Source organism: Pelophylax lessonae (genome assembly GCF_965119305.1).
Source record: "Pelophylax lessonae genome assembly, chromosome: 6".
Taxonomy (NCBI): domain Eukaryota; kingdom Metazoa; phylum Chordata; class Amphibia; order Anura; family Ranidae; genus Pelophylax; species Pelophylax lessonae.
The window spans coordinates 266,080,088-266,100,923 of NC_138773.1; the positions used below are offsets into that span (position 1 = coordinate 266,080,088).

The 20,836-nt window shown below is 39.9% G+C and overlaps 1 protein-coding gene across 2 annotated transcripts in view; it reads left to right on the top strand.

The window, feature by feature from the left end:
• KCNH7 (potassium voltage-gated channel subfamily H member 7) overlaps positions 1 to 20,836 on the top strand; it is a 657,816-nt gene that overhangs the window by 456,995 nt on the left and 179,985 nt on the right. For both annotated transcript variants that reach the window (XM_082260896.1, XM_082260897.1), the window contains one exon: positions 9,123 to 9,548. In XM_082260896.1, coding sequence (XP_082117022.1) covers positions 9,123 to 9,548 — 426 coding nt within the window. The remainder of the gene's footprint in view (positions 1 to 9,122; positions 9,549 to 20,836) is intronic.

Sequence of the window (20,836 nt, forward strand, 5' to 3'; positions counted from 1 at the left end):
GTCAATATTTTGTGTGGCCACCATTATTTTCCAGCACTGCCTTAACCCTCTTGGGCATGGAGTTCACCAGAGCTTCACAAGTTGCCACTGGAGTCCTCTTCCACTCCTCCATGACGACATCACGGAGCTGGTTGATGTTAGGGACCTTGCGCTTCTCCACCTTGCATTTGAGGATGCCCCACAGATGCTCAATAGAGTTTGGTTCTGGAGAAAGTTCATCACCTTTACCCTCAGCTTCTTTAGCAACGCAGCGGTCGTCTTGGAGGTGTGTTTGGGGTCGTTATCATGTTGGAATACTGCCCTTTGGACCAGTCTCCGAAAGGAGGGGATCATGCTCTGCTTCAGTATGTCACAGTACATGTTGGCATGACACTCCCTTCATCATGCTTGACTGTAGGCAAGATACACTTGTCTTTGTACTCCTCACCTGGTTGCTGCCACACACACTTGACACCATCTGAACCAATTAAGTCTGTCTTGGTCTCATCAGACCACAGGACATGGTTCCAGTAATCTATGTCCTTAGTCTGCTTTTCTGCAGCAAACTGTTGCAGGCTTTCTTGTGCATCATCTTTAGAAGAGGCTTCCTTCTGGGTCAACAACCATGCAGACCAATGTGATGCAGTGTGCGGCGTATGGTCTGAGCACTCACAGGCTGACCCCCTCCTATTCAACCTCTGCGGTAATGCGGGCAGCACTCATAAGTCTGTTTCCCAAAGACAACTTCTGGATATGACGCTGAGCACATGCACTCAACTTCTTTGGTCGACCATGGCGAGGCCTGTTTTTAGTGGAACCTGTCCTAGTAAACTGCTGTATGGTCTTGGCCACTGTGCTGCAGCACAGTTTCAGGGTCTTGGCAATCTTCCTATAGCCTAGGCCATCTTCATGTAGAGCAACAATTATTTTTACAGATCCTCAGAGAGTTCTTTGCCATGAGGTGCCATGTTAAACTTCCAGTGACCAGTATGAGAGAGTGAGAGCGATCACACCAAATTTAACACACCTGCTCCCTATTCACACCTGAGACCTTGTAACACTAATGAGTCACATGACAATTGGGTCCAATTTGGACAGGGGTGTACTCACTTTTGTTGCCAGCGGCTTAGACATTAATGGCTGTGTGTTCAGTTATTTTGAGGGTACAGCAAATTTACACTGTTATACAAGCTGTACACTCACTACATTGTAGCAAAGTGTCATTTATTCAGTGTTGTCCCATGAAAAGTTATAATAAAATATTTATAAAAATGTTGGGGGTGTACTCACTTATGTGAGATACTGTATATGTATATATGTATGTATGTATGTATGTATGTATATGCTTGGTGTCCTCCACCACCCCCTAAGTCTTCCTGTTGGCTAAGGATCCAGACCATCTTATTAAAGGACCAGTGAGCTTGGAAGAAAGCGGGGTAAACTCTACCTTTAACCACTTGCCGACCGCCACACGACTATTTACTGCGGCGGTCAGCCCCTCACAGGCAAAGCAATGTAGGACTACGTCGCTAGCCTGTGAGGCTCTAGGGAGCGAGCGCGCGCCGCTGGAGGCACACTCCCGCTTCCGCTCGCTCACGGACCCCCGCGCACGTGTGCCCGGCGGACCCGATGTTCGCCGGGCACTTGCGATTGTCCGTTACAGCGGGAGAAAGGCAGGCGGCTAATGTAAACAAAGCCGACTGTCATTCTTCCCTGTGTAAGAATGGAGATCATACGGTTCTGCTATGTAGGACCGTTGATCTCTGTTCTTACACCTCAAGCCACATCCAATCACAGTTAGAAGCACTCCCCTAGGGACACACTTAACCCCTCCTTCTCAAATAAAGTTAACTCCTTCCCTGTCATTTTTACAGTAACAGTGCATATGTATAGCGCTGATTACTGCAGTAATGTCACTGGTAACCCCAAAAGTGTCAAAAATGTCAGTCAAGGGTCCGATCTGTCCGCGGCAATGTGGCAATCCCACAAAAAAAATCGCAGATCGCCGCCATTACTCGTTAAAAAAAAAAAACAACAAAAATGACAAAATTCTTTCCCTTAGTTAGTAAACGCAATAACTTTTGCGCAAACCAATCAAAATACGCTTTTTGCTATTTTTTTTTACCAAACACATGTAGCATAAAACAAATTGGCCTAAAATGTTAAAAAATTTAGATTTCTACATTTTTTTGGGAATTTCATATAAAAAAATGTGAAAAATATTGTTATTTTTGCAAAATTGACGCTCTTTTTTGTTTATAGTGCATGATCAAAAAATCGCACAGGTGATCAAATACCACCAAAAGAAAGCTCTGTTTGTGGGAAAAAAAGGACGTCAAATTCGTTTAGGTACAGTGTCGCACGACCGCGCAATTGTTCGTTAAAGTCACATAGTGCCGAATCGCAAAATAGGCCCTGGTGAGGAAGGGGGTAAAATCTTCTGGGGCTTAAGTGGTTAAATAAAAGGCTGAGATTGCATACACGTTAGACCCCTTTCACACTGATGTGCTTTTCAGACGCTTTTGCGCTAAAAAAAGCGCCTGAAAACCTCACTAAAACCAAATTCCATTACAATCAATTAATGCTATCACACTGGGGCGGTGCGCTGACAAGACAGTGAAAAAACTCCTGCAAGCAGCATCTTTGGAGCGCTAAAAAAAGCTCCTCAAAAGCACCCTCTACATTGAAATGAATGGGAAGTGCCTCAATAGTGCACGAAAAGCACAACAAAAGTGCCTCAAAATGGTTCTTTTGAGTCACGTGACCTTCAAAAAATCGTACCGCTAACGCCTCAAAAGCGCCCAGCGTTTTATGGCCAGCTGCTTTTATCTATGAATTGACGTGGTTTTCAGTACATTTGTTCGTGTTTTCATAAAATGTTCAGTTTCAATTTCCAAAGTTTGTTTCCCAAGTTTGGAAAAAGTAAAAATGCATTAAGCAGTATTCAAAGTATTATACAAGCTATGACATCCTATTCCAAAAGTATGGGCACTAATATATATATATAATGCCAAAAGTGCATTTGTGGTGTCAATTACTGATGTGGAAGGAGGACACCAAGCTCTCAATCAGTGTTCCAGTTTTGTTCAAAGGATTGAATCCACAGTAGGATTTATGCCAAAGCTCTCCGCAGGCCACTCAAGTTCCGCCAAACTCATCAAATGATGTGTTTATGGACCTTGCTTTGACATTGCCATATTGTAACAAGCTGGGGCCTTCCCTAAACAATTGCCACAAAGTTGGAAGTACACATTTGTCTAAAACAGCCATTCTCATCAGGGTTTTATGGAACCCAAGGGTTCCTTTAGAGCAGGGGTCTTCAAACTATGGCCCTCCAGGTGTTCAGGGACTACAATTCCCATCATGCCTAGTCATTTCTGTGAATGTTGGAGTTTTCCAATGCCTCGTGGGATGTGTAGTTCTGTAACAGCTGGAGGGCCGCAGTTTGAGGATCCCTGCTTTAGAGGTTGATGGGGTTTCCTTGAGCTATGGTGGATTGATTTCCAACCTAATGGTATCTTTGTAGTTCCAGGCTGATGTCAAGCCAGAATTAGCAATGTGGGGCCAGTAAAGCCTCTGCTCTTGACTGTCAAATACAGCTGCAAGAAAAAGTATGTGAACCCTTTGGAATGATATGGATTTCTGCACAAATTGGTCATAAAATGTGATCTGATCATCATCTAAGTCACAACAATAGACAATCACAGTCTGCTTGAACTAATAACACACAAAGAATAAAATGTTGCCATGTTTTTATTGAACACACCATGTAAACATTCACAGTGCAGGTGGAAAAAGTATGTGAACCCCTAGACTAATGACATCTCCAAGAGCTAATTGGAGTGAGATGTCAGCCAACTGGAGTCCAATCAATGAGATGAGATTGGAGGTGTTGGTTACAGCTGCCCTGCCCTATAAAAAACACACACCAGTTCTGGGTTTGCTTTTCACAAGAAGCATTGCCTGATGTGAATGATGCCTCGCACAAAAGAGCTCTCAGAAGACCTACGATTAAGAATTGTTGACTTGCATAAAGCTGTAAAGGGTTATAAAAGTATTTCCAAAAGCCTTGCTGTTCATCAGTCCATGGTAAGACAAATTGTCTATAAATGGAGAAAGTTCAGCACTGCTGCTACTCTCCCTAGGAGTGGCCGTCCTGTAAAGATGACTGCAAGAGCACAGCGCAATGAAGTGAAGAAGAATCCTAAAGTGTCAGCTAAAGACTTACAAAAGTCATTGGCAAATGCTAACATCCCTGTTAGCGAATCTACAATACGTAAAACACTAAACAAGAATGGATTTCATGGGAGGATACCACAGAGGAAGCCACTGCTGTCCAAACAAAACATTGCTGCACGTTTACAGTTTGCACAAGAGCACTTGGATGTTCCACAGCAGTACTAGCAAAATATTCTGTGGACAGATGAAACCAAAGTTGAGTTGTTTGGAAGAAACACACAACACTATGTGTGGCGAAAAAGAGGCACAGCACACCAACATCAAAACCTCATCCCAACTGTGAAGTATGGTGGTGGGGGCATCATGGTTTGGGGCTGCTTTGCTGCGCCAGGACCTGAACGGATTGCTATCATCGAAGGAAAAATGAATTCCCAGGTTTATCAAGACATTTTGCAGGAGAACTTAAGGCCTTCTGTCTACCAGCTGAAGCTCAACAGAAAATCGGTGTTGCAACAGGACATTGACCCAAAGCATAGAAGTAAATCAACAACAGAAGAAAATACGCCTTCTGAAGTGGCCCAGTCAGAGTCCTGACCTCAACCCGATTGAGATGCTGTGGCATGACCTCAAGAAAGCGATTCACACCAGACATCCCAAGAATATTGCTGAATTGAAACAGTTCTGTAAAGAGGAATGGTCAAGAATTTCTCCTGACCGTTGCGCACGTCTGATCTGCAACTACAGGAAACATTTGGTTGAAGTTATTGCTGCCAAAGGAGGTTCAACCAGTTATTAAATCCAATGGTTCACATACTTTTTCCACCTGCACTGTGAATGTTTACATGGTGTGTTCAATAAAAACATGGCAACATTTCATTCTTTGTGTGTTATTAGTTTAAGCAGACTGTTCACATTTTATGACCAATTTGTGCAGAAATCCATATCATTCCAAAGGGTTCACATACTTTTTCTTGTAGCTGTATATTCTACAGGTTCACTTTAATCAGCCCTATGTTACACTTCCCAACTTCAATAACCATTTTCACCAATAATCTTTTTAGCTGTTGGTAAGGGGGCATTTTTCCCATTAACTCCCAATGTAGGGAGGCACTTGTCCATCTAATTACCATCAAAATGGGCTCTTCTCCTACTGGTGGGCAATATAAAGGGGCCTTCTGCCACTGACCACAAATGTAAGAGAGCACCTCTCATGCTGATCACAATACTTGTTTGGGGTTTGTGGATATAATTTAACAAGGGTTCTTTAAGGCCTAAAAATGATATCAAGGGTTCCTCTAGGGTAAAAAGGTTGTGAAAGGCTGATTTAAAATTACTTTTTTTTCTGGAGCATTACCTGTACCCTTCACTGGAAACACCCAAACTCCTAAGTAACTTGTAGTTAATGCCATGTAGTGAATATTAGTTTCACATGAGATAAACTTGCTTTTCAGTCGTATACGTATTCGGAAGGTTAGTAATATAGCGGCTCTGTTGGTATGTAAATATGCCTCTATCTCTGTAAATAACAATGCATAAAAATGGAATGCTGACTATAGTGTTTGTACAGGGTTGCTTATACAGAACATATTCTGGAGTTAGCATTTATGCAAGAACTGGGTTGAAAAAATGCACTTTAAATCAGCTATATTATCTAGCAGTTAGTGTAACAATGTGAAACTGCTGTAGTAATTCCAGACCATAGCTGTTTCATGGAGCACTTACCACTAAGTACTTTCTATGAGATAATGGATGTTTTCTATTCAAGCCTCCTGCTCCAGTGGTGTACCTAACAAATGTTATTTGTACTCAGCAATTTCATTTTTTGTGAGTGCTTTATTTTAGATCCTACTTGTACTGTATTTGCTGCCCTATTGTGAAGCCTGAAGGGATAAACTTTATAATACTAGCAGTGTTTTTATTCCCGGCCAACCAGTAATTCATGTATATATATTTAAGGTTTCCATGAATGTGTGCATTGCTTGTGCAAAGAGTCATTACAGAATTAGGGACTGTTAAGGACATAAGTAGGCTAGAGGCAATTATAATAGGAATAGGCTCACCTTTATAAATAAAATGGTCCTGGGAGAAGCACAAATGCATAAATAAAGATCAAGGATAACAGGTTTTTGGTCATTTTTTTATTATTTTATTTATATATATATTGATTATAATTTTTAAGGTAACCTTGCTGATACTTTACAGAGAATCTGTAACTTTGTCCTTTTAGAGCCCATAGATTCCCATATTAAGACCCCCATCCTGATTATACCTTAACCATTCTCTTCCCCCCTGCTGTACTTCTGGGTATGGGGAGTATGTGACCTCCCCTTCTTCCCAAGTTACAGTCCTTAGGCCTCAGCAGACGATCACCAGACCCAAACACTGTCATATTTACATATAGTTACAGAGTTGGTAAGGTTGAATAAAGACACCAGTTCAACCTGTATGAATGCATGTGTGTGCTCATGTAAAAAATCATATCCCATATCTCCGTATAATGTGCTCCCTAAGATGCCCATCTAGGTTTTTTTAAAACTATCAATACTTCCTGCTGCCACCACCGATTGTGGAAGTGAGTTCCACATCCCTACTGCACTGATAGTGAAAAACCCCAAAGCAGTTTAAGGTTAAACTGGTTCTCCTCCAATTTCATTAAGTGACCACGTCTGTCTATCACATGAGGGAGGGGAGAAGGTTTTCTCTACTCATTGTGTAAACTCCAACACAAACCAACATTTTGCTTATACAAAGATTACACTCATCACTCTCACAAGTAAACAAAACCTTCAAGGAACACATGGAAGGTAAGTATCATTGGGTGGTGGGGTTAGAGTTTTACGACAACCTAGCACTTTGTTTATTTAGAGTAACTTTAAATTTTGCTAAATAAAATGAACTTGTATGAGTCAGAGAATAGTGGCTTCTGTCTGCATCTTCATGCTAAAGTACCTTGTTTCTCCTACATACTCCTTAAAGTTTTAGTCTACTTATACCAAAAAACTACCCATGGAAGTAAGACTGTAGATAAAAACAAACTGTGAAACTTTGACTAAAGTTGAATAATGCCTTGTTATAGTTGTAGGCCATTTACATATGGCCTACACGAAGCCTGGGAAAACTCCCAGAGATGGTATCCCCTTGTCATGGTTTGTTGACCTTGCTAAGACAGTCCCAGCCGGTAATGCTCACCCCTACTATAGCAGGAGCAAACTCCTTCTCCAATTCAAACCCCCTCACATGCTCTTTCACTCTCTCAGTAGCTCTGAACATAGCGCTGCTGCGATGGGGGAGATGGTAAACTGGGCATGAGCGGGGGGTTTAAGTGCTTACTCTTGTGATGGTAAGGATGAGAAGAAGCAGTTTGGAGTGCCTTGGCAGTATCCTAGTATCCTAGCAACATGGCAGGATGGGAGGGATGCCATATATTTGAGTTTTTCAGCCAGGCTTTGGGTGGTACATAAAAGGCCTACATCTAAACTAGGACAGTATCCAACTTTAGTCAAAGCTGCACAGTTTGTTTGTAACTGCAGAATTAAATACAAAAAATAACAATTCTGCAAAAAATCTGCTTGATCCTGCTGTTCTCTTTTTGTATAACTCCCTCCTGTCCATGTCTACAGAGCAGATATAGGCAGCTAGTGCACATGCTCAGTTTTCAGTGTATTCCTATCTGAGCATTTCCTTCTTGATCACATCTGAGAAGCCCATGTGACTCTAAATTCACACATGTGGGCGTGTACACTCTGATAAATGACAGCCCACTTTCTCTCCTTCTCCTACATGCACATGAAACAGCTAAACACAACGAGCGCAGGATATTACATCTTGATGGATGGAGGCTTCACCTCCCTCTTATTCTAAGCACATACACACAATAGGCACAAGCTAGAGGGGCATGGTACAGCTTATGATTGGCAGAAATCCACTCACACCATTTTATTGCCAAAAAAAATAGGGATTTTGTTTCAAATTTACACTGCTCAAAAAAATTAAAAGAACACTTTGAAAACACATCAGATCACAATGGGGAAAAATATCATGCTGGATATCTATACTGATCAGGACGGGTAATGTATTAGGAACGAAAGGATGTCATATCGTTTGGCGGAGCTGAAAATTATCAACCTACTAGCTAAATTCAAAGACACCCCAAGAATCAAAGTGAACAAATAATGCAGCAGGCTATTGCTGAAATTGTCATTGCAGCAACTCAAAATGGTACTCAGTAGTTTGTATGCCCCCACGTGCTTGTATGCATGCCTGGCAATGTCAAAGCATTCTCCTAACAAGACAACGGCACTGACCCTAGCCAAATGCAAAACTAGTGAAAAACTGTCAAAAAAGATGAGTAGGGAAAAAAAATGCCAGTGGCTTTTACCTGTAAAACCATTCCAGTTTTGGAGGTTGTCTCATTATTGCCCAACTAGTGCACCTGTTGTTAATTTAATTAACACCAAAGCACCTGAAACTGATTAACAACCCCCTCTGCTACTTAACTGACCAGATCAATATCCCAGGAATTTAATTGAATTGCTGCTATACTCTGATTAAAAAGTGTTCCTTTCATTTTTTTTTAGGCAGTGTTATATATTCCCTGTTATATTATGTAATATGTATGGGAAGTATTGGGAGTATTTTTGCTGTCTTACTGCAATAATTTTTGTTGATTTTAATAAAAATGGTGTTATATACTTTATTGAGTATAGTTTACAGCAAAAACATACATTAACAAAGCAGAACAGTGACAGTTCAGAACAGCAGGAAATGAAAGGCATAAGATACTTGCTTGTTAAAGCTAAAAAAAAAAAACAGTATTATTATTTATTATTTGTGTGCACCCCCATCTAGAAAGTTTGTTGCATTGCAATTTATGCATTTTGTAGCAGGGGACAGGTTAACCTTTTATGGCAATGTAAACATATATATTTTCCCTAATTGTCATCTTTGCTGCTCTTTCTCTGCAGGTTCTGTCACTGGGAGCAGACGTCTTGCCGGAGTACAAACTTCAAACACCTCGTATCAATAAATTTACTATATTGCACTATAGCCCCTTCAAAGCCGTATGGGACTGGCTCATTTTGTTGCTTGTTATTTATACCGCGATTTTCACTCCTTATTCAGCTGCCTTCCTACTAAATGACATAGAGGAGCAGAAGAGACGCACGTGTGGATATTCCTGCAACCCTCTGAATGTCGTAGACTTAATGGTCGATATCATGTTTATTATCGATATCCTCATAAACTTCCGGACCACATACGTTAATCAGAACGAAGAGGTTGTCAGCGATCCTGCAAAAATAGCTATTCATTATTTTAAAGGCTGGTTCCTAATAGATATGGTTGCAGCGATACCTTTTGATCTGCTGATATTTGGATCTGGCTCTGATGAGGTAAGTTGAAGAGGCATGTTATATATACGTTTGGATATTGCATAAGAGCATACCAGAAGTGTGCTTTTTCACAGTGTTACACAGAGGGACATGTATCAGGTAAATTAGCCACAAAATTAGCAAATTCAATATCATGTATTACAGTGTATAAGTGGGAGTGCCTCGTCCCGACGCGTTTCACACTAAAGGCTTCCTCAGGGGTTTATGGGGCTCAGTCGAGTATGGTTGCTGAAAAAGGAAAAATACACAAAACAGTAGTTGATCAAATGTATAATATATAAATAAAACAAACAACAAAAAAAGAAACACAGAGACGTATGTAAGCACTAAAAAAGACTCCACCAATAGGGGATATAAATAGAAACAATAATGGTCTCTTAAACCTCAGTTTGGAGAGCTAATGGCTCATAACAGAAGTAGCGTGGAGGTGGTGCCTAGGCATTGGTCCCCAGGGAGTACCAGATGGTGCACATAAGTGGGTCACCAATCCCCATTGAATGTAGGGTCTAAAAATAAAAAATCTATTGTTACCTTGAGGAGCCTCTCTAGCTAAGCATAATAGATGGCAAATATTCATGCAGGGAGGGCATGTCAACAAATGTAACTAGATATAAAATCTGTTTCCAAACCGAATATACCTGCACCTGTGGAGACCTCTGGAAAAAAGCCTGAGCACCAAATATTAAAACAGGCGCCTAACTATTCGGAAAAGAAACAGAGAGAAAAAAACAGAAACTGAGTATAAAATAAATAAGAAAAAAAGAAAATATACAGTACAAATTCATTTCAGACAATTGTGCGCTTCCAATCTCTTGAAACTGTTTGGGAAAGCTCCCTTTTCTGTTCTAGTATGATTGTGCCCCTGTGCACACAACCAGCTCTGTTAATACATGATTTGACAAATTTGGTGTGGAGGAATATGAATGGCTTGCCCAATGCTGCACCTCAATCCTAAGGAACACCTTTGGGATGAATTGAAAGGCTGGTTGCAAGTTAGATCTTCTCATCCAATATCAATAATCAACCACATAATTGCTCTTTTAGTTGAATAGGAACAATTTTCCACAGACAAACTCCAGAACCTTGTGGAAAGCCTTGGCAGAAGAATGGAGACAGCTATAACCGCAAAGGGGAAGTGAGAGCAACTTCATATTGATGTGTATCTCTAAGAAAACATTTTTTTTTTTTTCGAGTGGTCAAGGGTTGGACTTTAGGTCAAAATTTTGTATTGCTGGCTGAATCTTCATTGGGAAGACTAACCCCTTTACTTGTACTGGCGACCATTGTCACCAAAACAGAAAGAGAGGGGAAATCCAAAATGATTCAGTTGTCTCAAAAACTAGAAATGAAGTAAGATCTACTAATGGGGAAACATGTTCAAGAGAAAACTCTATAATTTTTGGAAATTTCCACTAATATCCTGTTGTGTCTCTGGGACAGGAAGTGAAGGTGAATTCCGCTAGCAAAAGGATCTCTTATGAGCCTTAAGATTGAAGTTGTACTGCTTTGTGCTTCATAGAGCAGGATTGTGCATTGTTGGTCAGGTTTGCATCTGGGGTCTGTATAACTATTTACTTCTTGATATGAAAGGGGGCTTTGGCACAAAAAATGTAAAAGTACATTTACCCTTTTGGTGACAGAGACCTTTGGCAACAAAATATGAAGTAGATTTCAAGTTTGGATTTGCCACATTGCCAGTAGAATGAATCCAAGCAAATTAACTTGTCACTGGAGACAATGTTAACGGCAAAGACACTTTTATCTGTGAAATGCTATGCTATCCCCATTATCACTAAGGTTTTGAGATTTTCTTTAATTATACATGCTTTGGGTTAAACCATGCTGAATGTAGGCAGGCGTATTATTAAATGAATATACATCAGTAGAATTTAATATTTCACTAGGCACCATTTGATAAAACTTTAATTTGACCAAATGTGCAAAAAATACCTCTCAATTTTGAAGTATGCTATTTGTCAATCAGTTTAATGCTTGGTGTAATGCCCTAGAATAAAGGTTTTAGCAAAAATTGCTATTTCCAAAGGTACTTTTTTCATTAAGCACAATTGGCCTCTTTTCTGTATTATAATTCCTTTAACCTGGCTCATCCCCCTAGCAAAGTCACCCTGCCCTACTACAGATTTTAAGCTGCTGCTTAAATGGTCACTATTAAAAAAATACTTAATTCTAACAGTATGTGGTACATACAGTATATGCAGTGATTGTATTCAGTATATCATTTATTATGTCACATTCCTTAAGATTTTATATACATGCCGAGCAGGTTACCTCACCAACAGTGGTTGGAAGATAGTATAACACTTGAGCAGTTGCAGCTACAGTGTTGTGCTTTGTTTATGCTTTTTTTCCAGTTTTCAGTCATGCGATTGTTTGACTGACAATTACTCAGTAATGTAATAATGTACCAAAATACATTTTATATTATTTTTTTAGACAAATAAAGCTTTCTTTTAGTAATATTTTGAAAACAAAATTGTTTACCTTATGTTATATGATAAAATATATTAAATCTGTAGTCTTTCTTTAAAAATCTGGACCAAAATGTATTCTGCAAAATGTCTGGGGTTAAAAACAAAATAAGTGTATATTATTTAGTCTTTATAAAAGTTAGAGTCTACAATCTATGGTATATATTTTGAGATTCTCAATGAGTCATTTCAAGATCTAATTTTTTGCCCAAATTTTTGGCAAAATGTAGAAATGTTATGGTTTTTTAGAAAAAAATTATATTTTAACAATTTATTTCTAACATACAGCATAGACATGCTTGGAATTACACCTCAAAAATCATTCCACTACGACTTCATGGATGCCACATGTGTGAGACATTTTATCTTCCTAGATTCATAGTGCAAACCGAAATCCAAAATGTACTTTCAGGCTTTCAAGGGACATAAGTTCCCCATTTGATTCCCTGACTACCTGTCACATTTAGAGAGGCCCTGAAGTACCAGCATAGTATAAAAAAAATAAAAATGACCCCGTTTTGGAAAGCAGACACCCCAAGGTATTTACTAAGAGGCATTGTTACTCTTTTAAAGATTTAATATATTGCCACAAATTTTTGGAAAATGAAGAATGAAAAAAAAAAAAGAATTGTCGGGTGAAGGGCTACATTGTTCAACGATTAAATTAATTATAATATTGACCACTTGCCGACTGCCTAACAACGATTTACGTCGGCAGTCAGCCCCTCACAGGCAAAGCGACGTAGGTCTATGTCGCTAGCCTGTGAGGGTCTAGGAAGCGAGCGCGTGCCGCTGGAGGCGCGCTCCCGCTCGGTCACGGACCTCCCCGCGCGAGTAACCGTCGGTTACTGAGGGAGAAAGGCAGGCGGCTAATGTAAACAAAGCCGTCTGTCATTCTTCCCTGTGTAACAGCACAGATCTTACGGTCCTGCTATGTAGGACCGTTGATCTGTGCTGTTACACCACTAGCCACATCCAATCACAGTAAGAAACACGCCCCTAGAGATATAACCCCTCCCTCTCAAATAAAGTTAACCCCTTCACTGCCAGTGTCATTCTTCCAGTAACAGTGCATATTTATAGCACTGATTACTATAGTAATGTCACTGGTGACCCCAAAAGTGTCAAAAATGTCAGTCAAGGGTCCGATCTGTCTGCCGCAATGTCGCAGTCCCGCAAAAAATTGGCCTAAAATGTTAAAAAATTTTGATTTTTACATTTTTGGAGGGGGGGGGGATTTCATATAAAAAAATGTGAAAAATATTGTTATTTTTGCAAAATTGTTGCTCTTTTGATCAAAAAATCACACAGGTGATCAAATGCCACCAAAAGAAAGCTCTGTTTGTGGGAAAAAAAGGACGTCAATTTCATTTGGGTACAGCGTCGCACGACCGCACAATTGTCCGTTAAAGTCACGCAGTGCCGAATCGCAAAATAGGCCCTGGTCAGGAAGGGGGTAAAATCTACCGGGGCTTAAGTGGTTGAGTGAGTGTATATTTTCCACAAAGCCACAAAGTGTGTTGATTTTCCTTTTACCGTAGAGTCATTGGCTGGATACAAGTCAAAACCCAGGGCCCTGGATAAGGGGGTACCACCGGTCCTCCTGTACTTGCCCCAGGCCAGAAGGGGGGCCCAGACAGCTTGATGAATCAAAAGTAGGCAGGGGTGGTGATCAACACAGCAGGGATGGCAATTATTGGAACCGATCCCCTGTATTGCTCTCTCTGCAGTGGCTGAAAGCTGGCTTCTTCTCCTCTCCCTTGTGCACCATACATTTCCCCCTGCTGCCCAGGCTTCCCACTGGCAACTGCAAGTACCCAATAGGATCCTTCAAGATAGAGACTGGGAGAGGGGTCAGGTAAATATGTCACATTTACCAGACCCTTCCTTTCCTGAATGAACACAATGAATGATCCATACAGGTCACTCACTGTGTTCATTCATAACTGAAGCATAGTAAACTGTGTTTATTTGGAGGGAGGGGCTGTCAGGTTGGCTGTGTGGTTTCTAACAGCAGCCCTTTCAAAATCTGTATGTAAGAGTTATTTAACAGTAGCAGAGAAAACTCTGGTCAGCTGTCTTGCCAAACAAGACTGTGCTTTGTGGCAGAGATGTGCAAATGTCAGGAATGGATAGACAGAAATGCAAAATTAAACAGCTAGCTCCCTTACATATATATATACATATATATATATATATGTATTGAGCTGTCTACCTGGAGGTAAAGACCAGTTAAAATGAAATAAACAGGAAATGTATATACTTTCCCTTAGTAGTATTATATATATATATGAATCACAAACAATTGTCAAAAAACATTATTTTTTTTCTCCAGAGTGGTTCTTTAACCTCAGACTGTATTCCTGTCCTGACTTAGATCAGTTAATTTATTTAATACATAGGTTGAAAGGCTCAAGGAGAGTGGAACGTCTCATAGTAGAGATGTGCTATAAGAAACAAAGAAGGTCTGTCTTATATGGACACCCAGAATCCGTCCTGTAATGGACAGAAGTGCACTCTATAATGGGCATTCAACGAAGAGTCATCCTTTAAAGGACATCAAAGATTCATCCTATAATGGACACTGAACATTTGTCCAATAATTAAATTTTAAATGTACCACCCAAGCCTGAAGAAGCACTTTGAAATCTTCAAAATTGATTGGTTCTCCATAAAAGACACAGCCTCAGACAGCAAATTTAAATGTGTTTCAGCCATGTGGGCCTTGTTCACTACCACTTAAACCTGGAAATCAAAGACCCCTACATCCCAAGAAGGAAAGTTTTTTTTGAAACCGCAAAAGAGGGGACTTAAAGGTGCCATAACAATATATCATAAAATATACTTTTTTTTATTATTTTACTCCAGCATTAAAAGATATGTGAATACAAACAAATGTTAAAATCAAGCATGGAATATTGTATACAAATTCGTATGTTGCTTTTCGCTCGACATGTTTCGCCAATCGGCTTCTTCAGGAGCTGTAAAGCATTATAAGTATTTTCACAACTATAAAGACATAAATACAATGTATTAAGGCAAAGTTTTTTACAACTAATTTCAACAGACACAGTGTAAATTTAAAAAAAGAAAAAACTGAAATAACAAATCAATAGTCAATAATGGCACCTTTAAAGTCCCCTCTTTTGCGGTTGCTAAAAAAACTGTTCTGTAATGGACCCCGAAAGTTCATCCTATAATGGACACTAAATGTTTATTCTATAATGGACATTGAAGGTTTATCCTTTAATGGACACTGAGGATTTATCCTGTAATGGACACTGAGGATTTATCCTGTAATGTATTATTTTTTTCATATTAGAAATTTAATATTTTCCAACTAAATGTTCAATAAGTAATTTAAAAGGGAAATTTGGGGGATTGTAATGTCAGTCAGGCACCTTATGGCTATTCCAATCTCTGTAAAGTTGTAGGCAAATGAAATCACCGCCAACCAGTCATATGACTGAATTACCTCACTGATGTCACCATTTTCTGAATGAAATTATAGGCTAACCGGACTCTACGGCATTTTAATAAAACAAATATATTAGTAATAGCAGCTCAGCAGCTTTTGTGATTGACGTCCATTAGAAAGACATTCCTTCAGAACAGTTGATATAATTAGCATTCACATAGAAGGAATCGTTTTCATGAACCTCAATCCCCGAGCGACTAAAAGTCTTTCAACAAGGAAATTAATGTCTGCTTAACAGTGGAAATTAAATCATAATGTGTACAGACCTATTTCCTGTAAAATATGTGAAGAAACCCAAGGCTATACTGTCAATACGCCGGTCTCTTGAGTTATTATGTAAAATGGTAATTTAGTATTAGATGTTGATGTTTAAATATGGATGATGTGGTCTCAGGCGATATATATCCTTTCTCATTTTTTTTTATTCAAAGTATAATTAAAGGACATTATATGATTTTCCCCTATTACTTTAAGTCTTAAAGGGAAATTATATATAATGCATAAGTAATACATAGATAATACCTAAATTTTATGTGTAATGGGACTTTGTGCCATAAAAATATCTGAGAAAGCTACTTGAATCTCCAAATATATAGAACAAGTCTAGTTCAATGCCACTAGCTACTACTAGCTGCTCTGCTAAGGTGTTGCATGTAGTATGTGTTTCAATGTCTCATTATACAAAAGGGAGTACACTGAATTTTTACACTCTTCTAATGACATCATAAAGCAAACCTGTACTCTGTTTTATAGTTTTAAAAGTAAAGCTTCTCCCTAACAGATGCTTGCTATTCCCTTGATTAGCCAGAAAAACATTTTGTGTGTCCCTATCCGATTTAGTTTCACTCTTCACCATTGTTATTGGCGCCTGACTATCCTTGACTTAACAGCTAAACTCCATTAACCAATGCCCCCTACCCACCACCTAGCCATTGAGAGTGCCCTAACTCCCCACTTCAAGTATATCTAAAGTTAAAACTTTATGTAGTGATGAAGTGGAGGGGGGTAAGCAACGCGGTCATATTCTGATTGCTGTCTGTATCCCCACTAGGCAAATTCATCCCTTTATCCTATGTATCCTACTCACCATTGTCACTTGAACTGAATATGAAGGAAAAGAAAACATTTTGAGTTGTCACTAGAAGAAGAATTGGGGGGAAATCTTCCAATCAGAATACTTGTTGCAGTGACATCTGGCTGAGAGACTTTTCCTCACCTAGAAGTGATTTCTTCTTACTTCCTGTCGTGTCAACAGGACAGAATGTCAAGTTAAATCTCCTCAAGTGAACAGGCAATACAGGCAAAAAAAAAAAAACTATCAAGCGTTTAAATTGGGGAACTTTAACCATAACAGCTTGATGAAAATAATGTTCTTTAGCAAGAAACATACATTCTACATGAATAATTATGCTACCAAAATGAGTGTGTGTTGTAAATTGCCCCCGGCATTGTTCTCGTTTCTTCTTGGTAGAAGCTGCCATTTTGTTGAAGCCCAGAGCCCTGAACAAAAGTAAATCTATAGGCTGTCAGCGGATCAGCCTCTACAAAATCAGCACAGTGCCTAAAAATAAGAATAAGATGTAAGATGCGCTTGCATCTTAAGTAAGGGAAACCAGCAGTGAAGCCTTGTGGCTTTGCAGCCAGTTTCCTATTGTGCATGCACAAAGTGCGCCACAGAGACATGCAAAAATCTGCAATATTGCTGCACTCCTTGGTAACTTTATTGAAGTATTAAAATCACATCACAGGTATGACAGGAACATAAAAGGTAACACGTTTCGTGCTAAAGTCAGTGCTTACTCAAACCTCACACTTTGTGAATGATCCCGCAGTCTTCTGGGACCTATGATGTGTCTCAGAAGGCTACAGGAGAAGAAGAGGGCTGAACTTTCGGCTCAGATTGCCACATCGCATCTGATGGGAAGTGGGAGGAGATATTTGTAAAAAACAGGTACCTGACCCCCCCCCCCCCCAAAAATAAGGGCCAAATGTGGCAGTGGAGGGGGGATGTAAACAAGTGGAGCTTCCCCTCTGGGGCTAAGATCTGCTTTAAGGAATTATCACAAGAACAGATGTTCCCACTAAAAAATTTCCTCTCATTTCTTTCCTTGATGAGATCTCAAACATTTTGCATTTTCTCTTATTTTCTGTCTCAGTGGCAATGACCACCAAAAAATGGAAGGGTAAAAAATACAAAAAAATCCTTGAAATATTCTTAAAAAAAGGTGGTATATGGTTCCAGTGACAATAGCAGCATATGTGGAGGGAGCTTCTCCTACATGTTTCTGGGGATGTGGTATGCAGGGCACAGTAATGCATACGTGGTGGTCCTGCCCAAAGGTGAAACGCTTTGGGATCCGGATATATAATTTTATCTATTCTCTCACGCAAGTCAACCTAATTAAATCACCACAACAAGCCCTGCTGAGACATTCTTTTGAAGGAACACCAAGACAAAAAGGAAAACTCATAGCTTTTATTTTTACAGCGACCAGTTTGGCAATAGCCAGATCTTGGAGATCACCTACTATCCCGTTTGACCTAGTAAAACACAAATTGACATGAACTATGATAAACGAATAGTGGAAAAAGCTGCGCTTAAGTGACATAGACCATAGATGATACGGTCAAAAAAATTAATTATAAAGTCCCAGAAAAGTACAAAAAAGTCCCAAAATAATTCAAATGATGAATAAACAACTGAAGTCCAGTCCATCAAAGCCCGAATAAATTCAGTGTGTATAGGTACTGCTTACCGGATGTAGCAGCAAAATGAGCATAGAAAAACACAGATGCCAGGCCCAATGGAATTCTGCAGAGGACTCCTCACAGATGGTATCCACTCAAGGATGTAGATCCGTGAATAATGTAATAAAACATAAACCAAACATAGCGTGATACTGTATAAATATAAATCTCCCAAGTGTGTCAAGGAAATAAAAAGTGTAGACCACCACCAACACAGGCTGCTTACCAGAAGTAAGGCAGAGTGAGCAAAACAGGTCTTAATGCACAAGTAGAAATTGAAGATACACCTCCGTGCTCCCAATTAATTACCAGAAATCTGTGGGTATCACATGCGATATTGATCACTCAAAAGAAACACAGCCACCACCAGGAATTCCTGCTTACCAGATGTCAGCAACCAAATTGCATGTAGTAATCAGGGTGCAGCTGATGTATGGCAATCCACCAGACAGTAAACTGAATCTCCCTTAATACTGAGGCTCTATATGTAGCACCCTCCTAGATAGGTGCTAGGCAGGTAAAATGTAGTTTGCTCTCTCTGCTTGCAGAGAGCAAAGCAGAGAGAGCAAACTACATTTTACCTGCCTAGCACCTATCTAGGAGGGTTCTACGTATAGAGCCTCAGTATTAAGGGAGATTCAGTTTACTGTCTGGTGGATTGCCATACATCAGCTGCACCCTGATTACTACATGCAATTTGGTTGCTGACATCTGGTAAGCAGGAATTCCTGGTGGTGGCTGTGTTTCTTTTGAGTGATCAATATCGCATGTGATACCCACAGATTTCTGGTAATTAATTGGGAGCACGGAGGTGTATCTTCAATTTCTACTTGTGCATTAAGACCTGTTTTGCTCACTCTGCCTTACTTCTGGTAAGCAGCCTGTGTTGGTGGTGGTCTACACTTTTTATTTCCTTGACACACTTGGGAGATTTATATTTATACAGTATCACGCTATGTTTGGTTTATGTTTTATTACATTATTCACGGATCTACATCCTTGAGTGGATACCATCTGTGAGGAGTCCTCTGCAGAATTCCATTGGGCCTGGCATCTGTGTTTTTCTATGCTCATTTTGCTGCTACATCCGGTAAGCAGTACCTATACACACTGAATTTATTCGGGCTTTGGTGGACTGGACTTCAGTTGTTTATTCATCATTTGAATTATTTTGGGACTTTTTTGTACTTTTCTGGGACTTTATAATTAATTTTTTTGACCGTATCATCTATGGTCTATGTCACTTAAGCGCAGCTTTTTCTACTATCTGTTATCTATATGTTTGTCACATTTAAGTTGCTGCTATTAGGTTTGATATTTAGCGCAATTTTTTCTTTTTCTATGATAAACGAACACTTCTCAGTGACCCTCTTAGACAAAAGAGCCATGCTCGAAAAAAAATGGGAACCCTGAATCAAATATTTGTCTGATCCTCGGTAACCTGCTGTGGATCTGATAGATACGTTTTATAGAGTGCACTCTCATCTTTCTGGGATACTTTCCCCTTCCCTACTCTTCTCCTCACCTGCTCTCTTCTCCCCCTGTGTCTTTTCTTTTGGAATCAGGCAGATAAACATAGCCAGTAGGGATGATCGAACTTTTGAAAAGTTCGGTTCGACCAGAACACCCAAATTTCCCAAAATTTTGGTTCGGATTCCGGAACCCCATTGAAATCAATGGGACCCGAACTTCTGGAATCAAAAAACACCATTTTGAAGCCCTAAAAAGTGCCTAGGGTTCTGGATCATGCCCCAGGGACTATGAATCAGGCAAAAATAGTTCTTAAAAATTGTCGTTTTTGTTATATATATATATATATATATATATATATATATATGTATATATGTATACCCCTAACCCAGAATCTGCATAGTGGGGTCACCCTGACATGGCAGCGTCAGTTCACCCTAAACTACACTACGGTCACCCTGACATGGCAGCGTCAGTTCACCCTTAACTACACTACGGTCACCCTGACATGGCAGCATCAGTTCACCCTTAACTACACTACGGTCACCCTGACATGGCAGAGTCAGTTCACCCTAAACTACACTACGGTCACCCTGACATGCCAGAGTCAGGTCACCCTAAACTACACTACGGTCACCCTGACACTTGAAGCTATCCCTACAAAAACTAGATTTTTGAATCTAACTATAGTGGTATATAGTACCCTAACTACACTGCATATCCCTTTCCTCACACTAATAATTGCAAAATGATACTGGAGCAACACAAATGCTTCCACTCTCTTCCACAGCCCCTGTATTACAGTGCTAGAGTTTTGGTGGGGCTATGTTATATACTGGGGGGCATATGGGGGGCGTATTCACTCCTCATTGGGCTCTGGACCCTGTAGTCACTCCAATCACATTTTACTGATGTTTCCGGGCCAATCATGGGCTATTAAAGCCCAGTTCCTGTCCCATTGCATTTTGGGTGGTTCTTTTGGCCGAATTCAAAACCTTTACCGCAAAAAGTTCGGAATTCGGCCGAATTTTGAACACCCAATGTTCGGGTCAAACCGATGGTCGACCAGAACCATTCAATCATCCCTAATAGCCAGACCTATA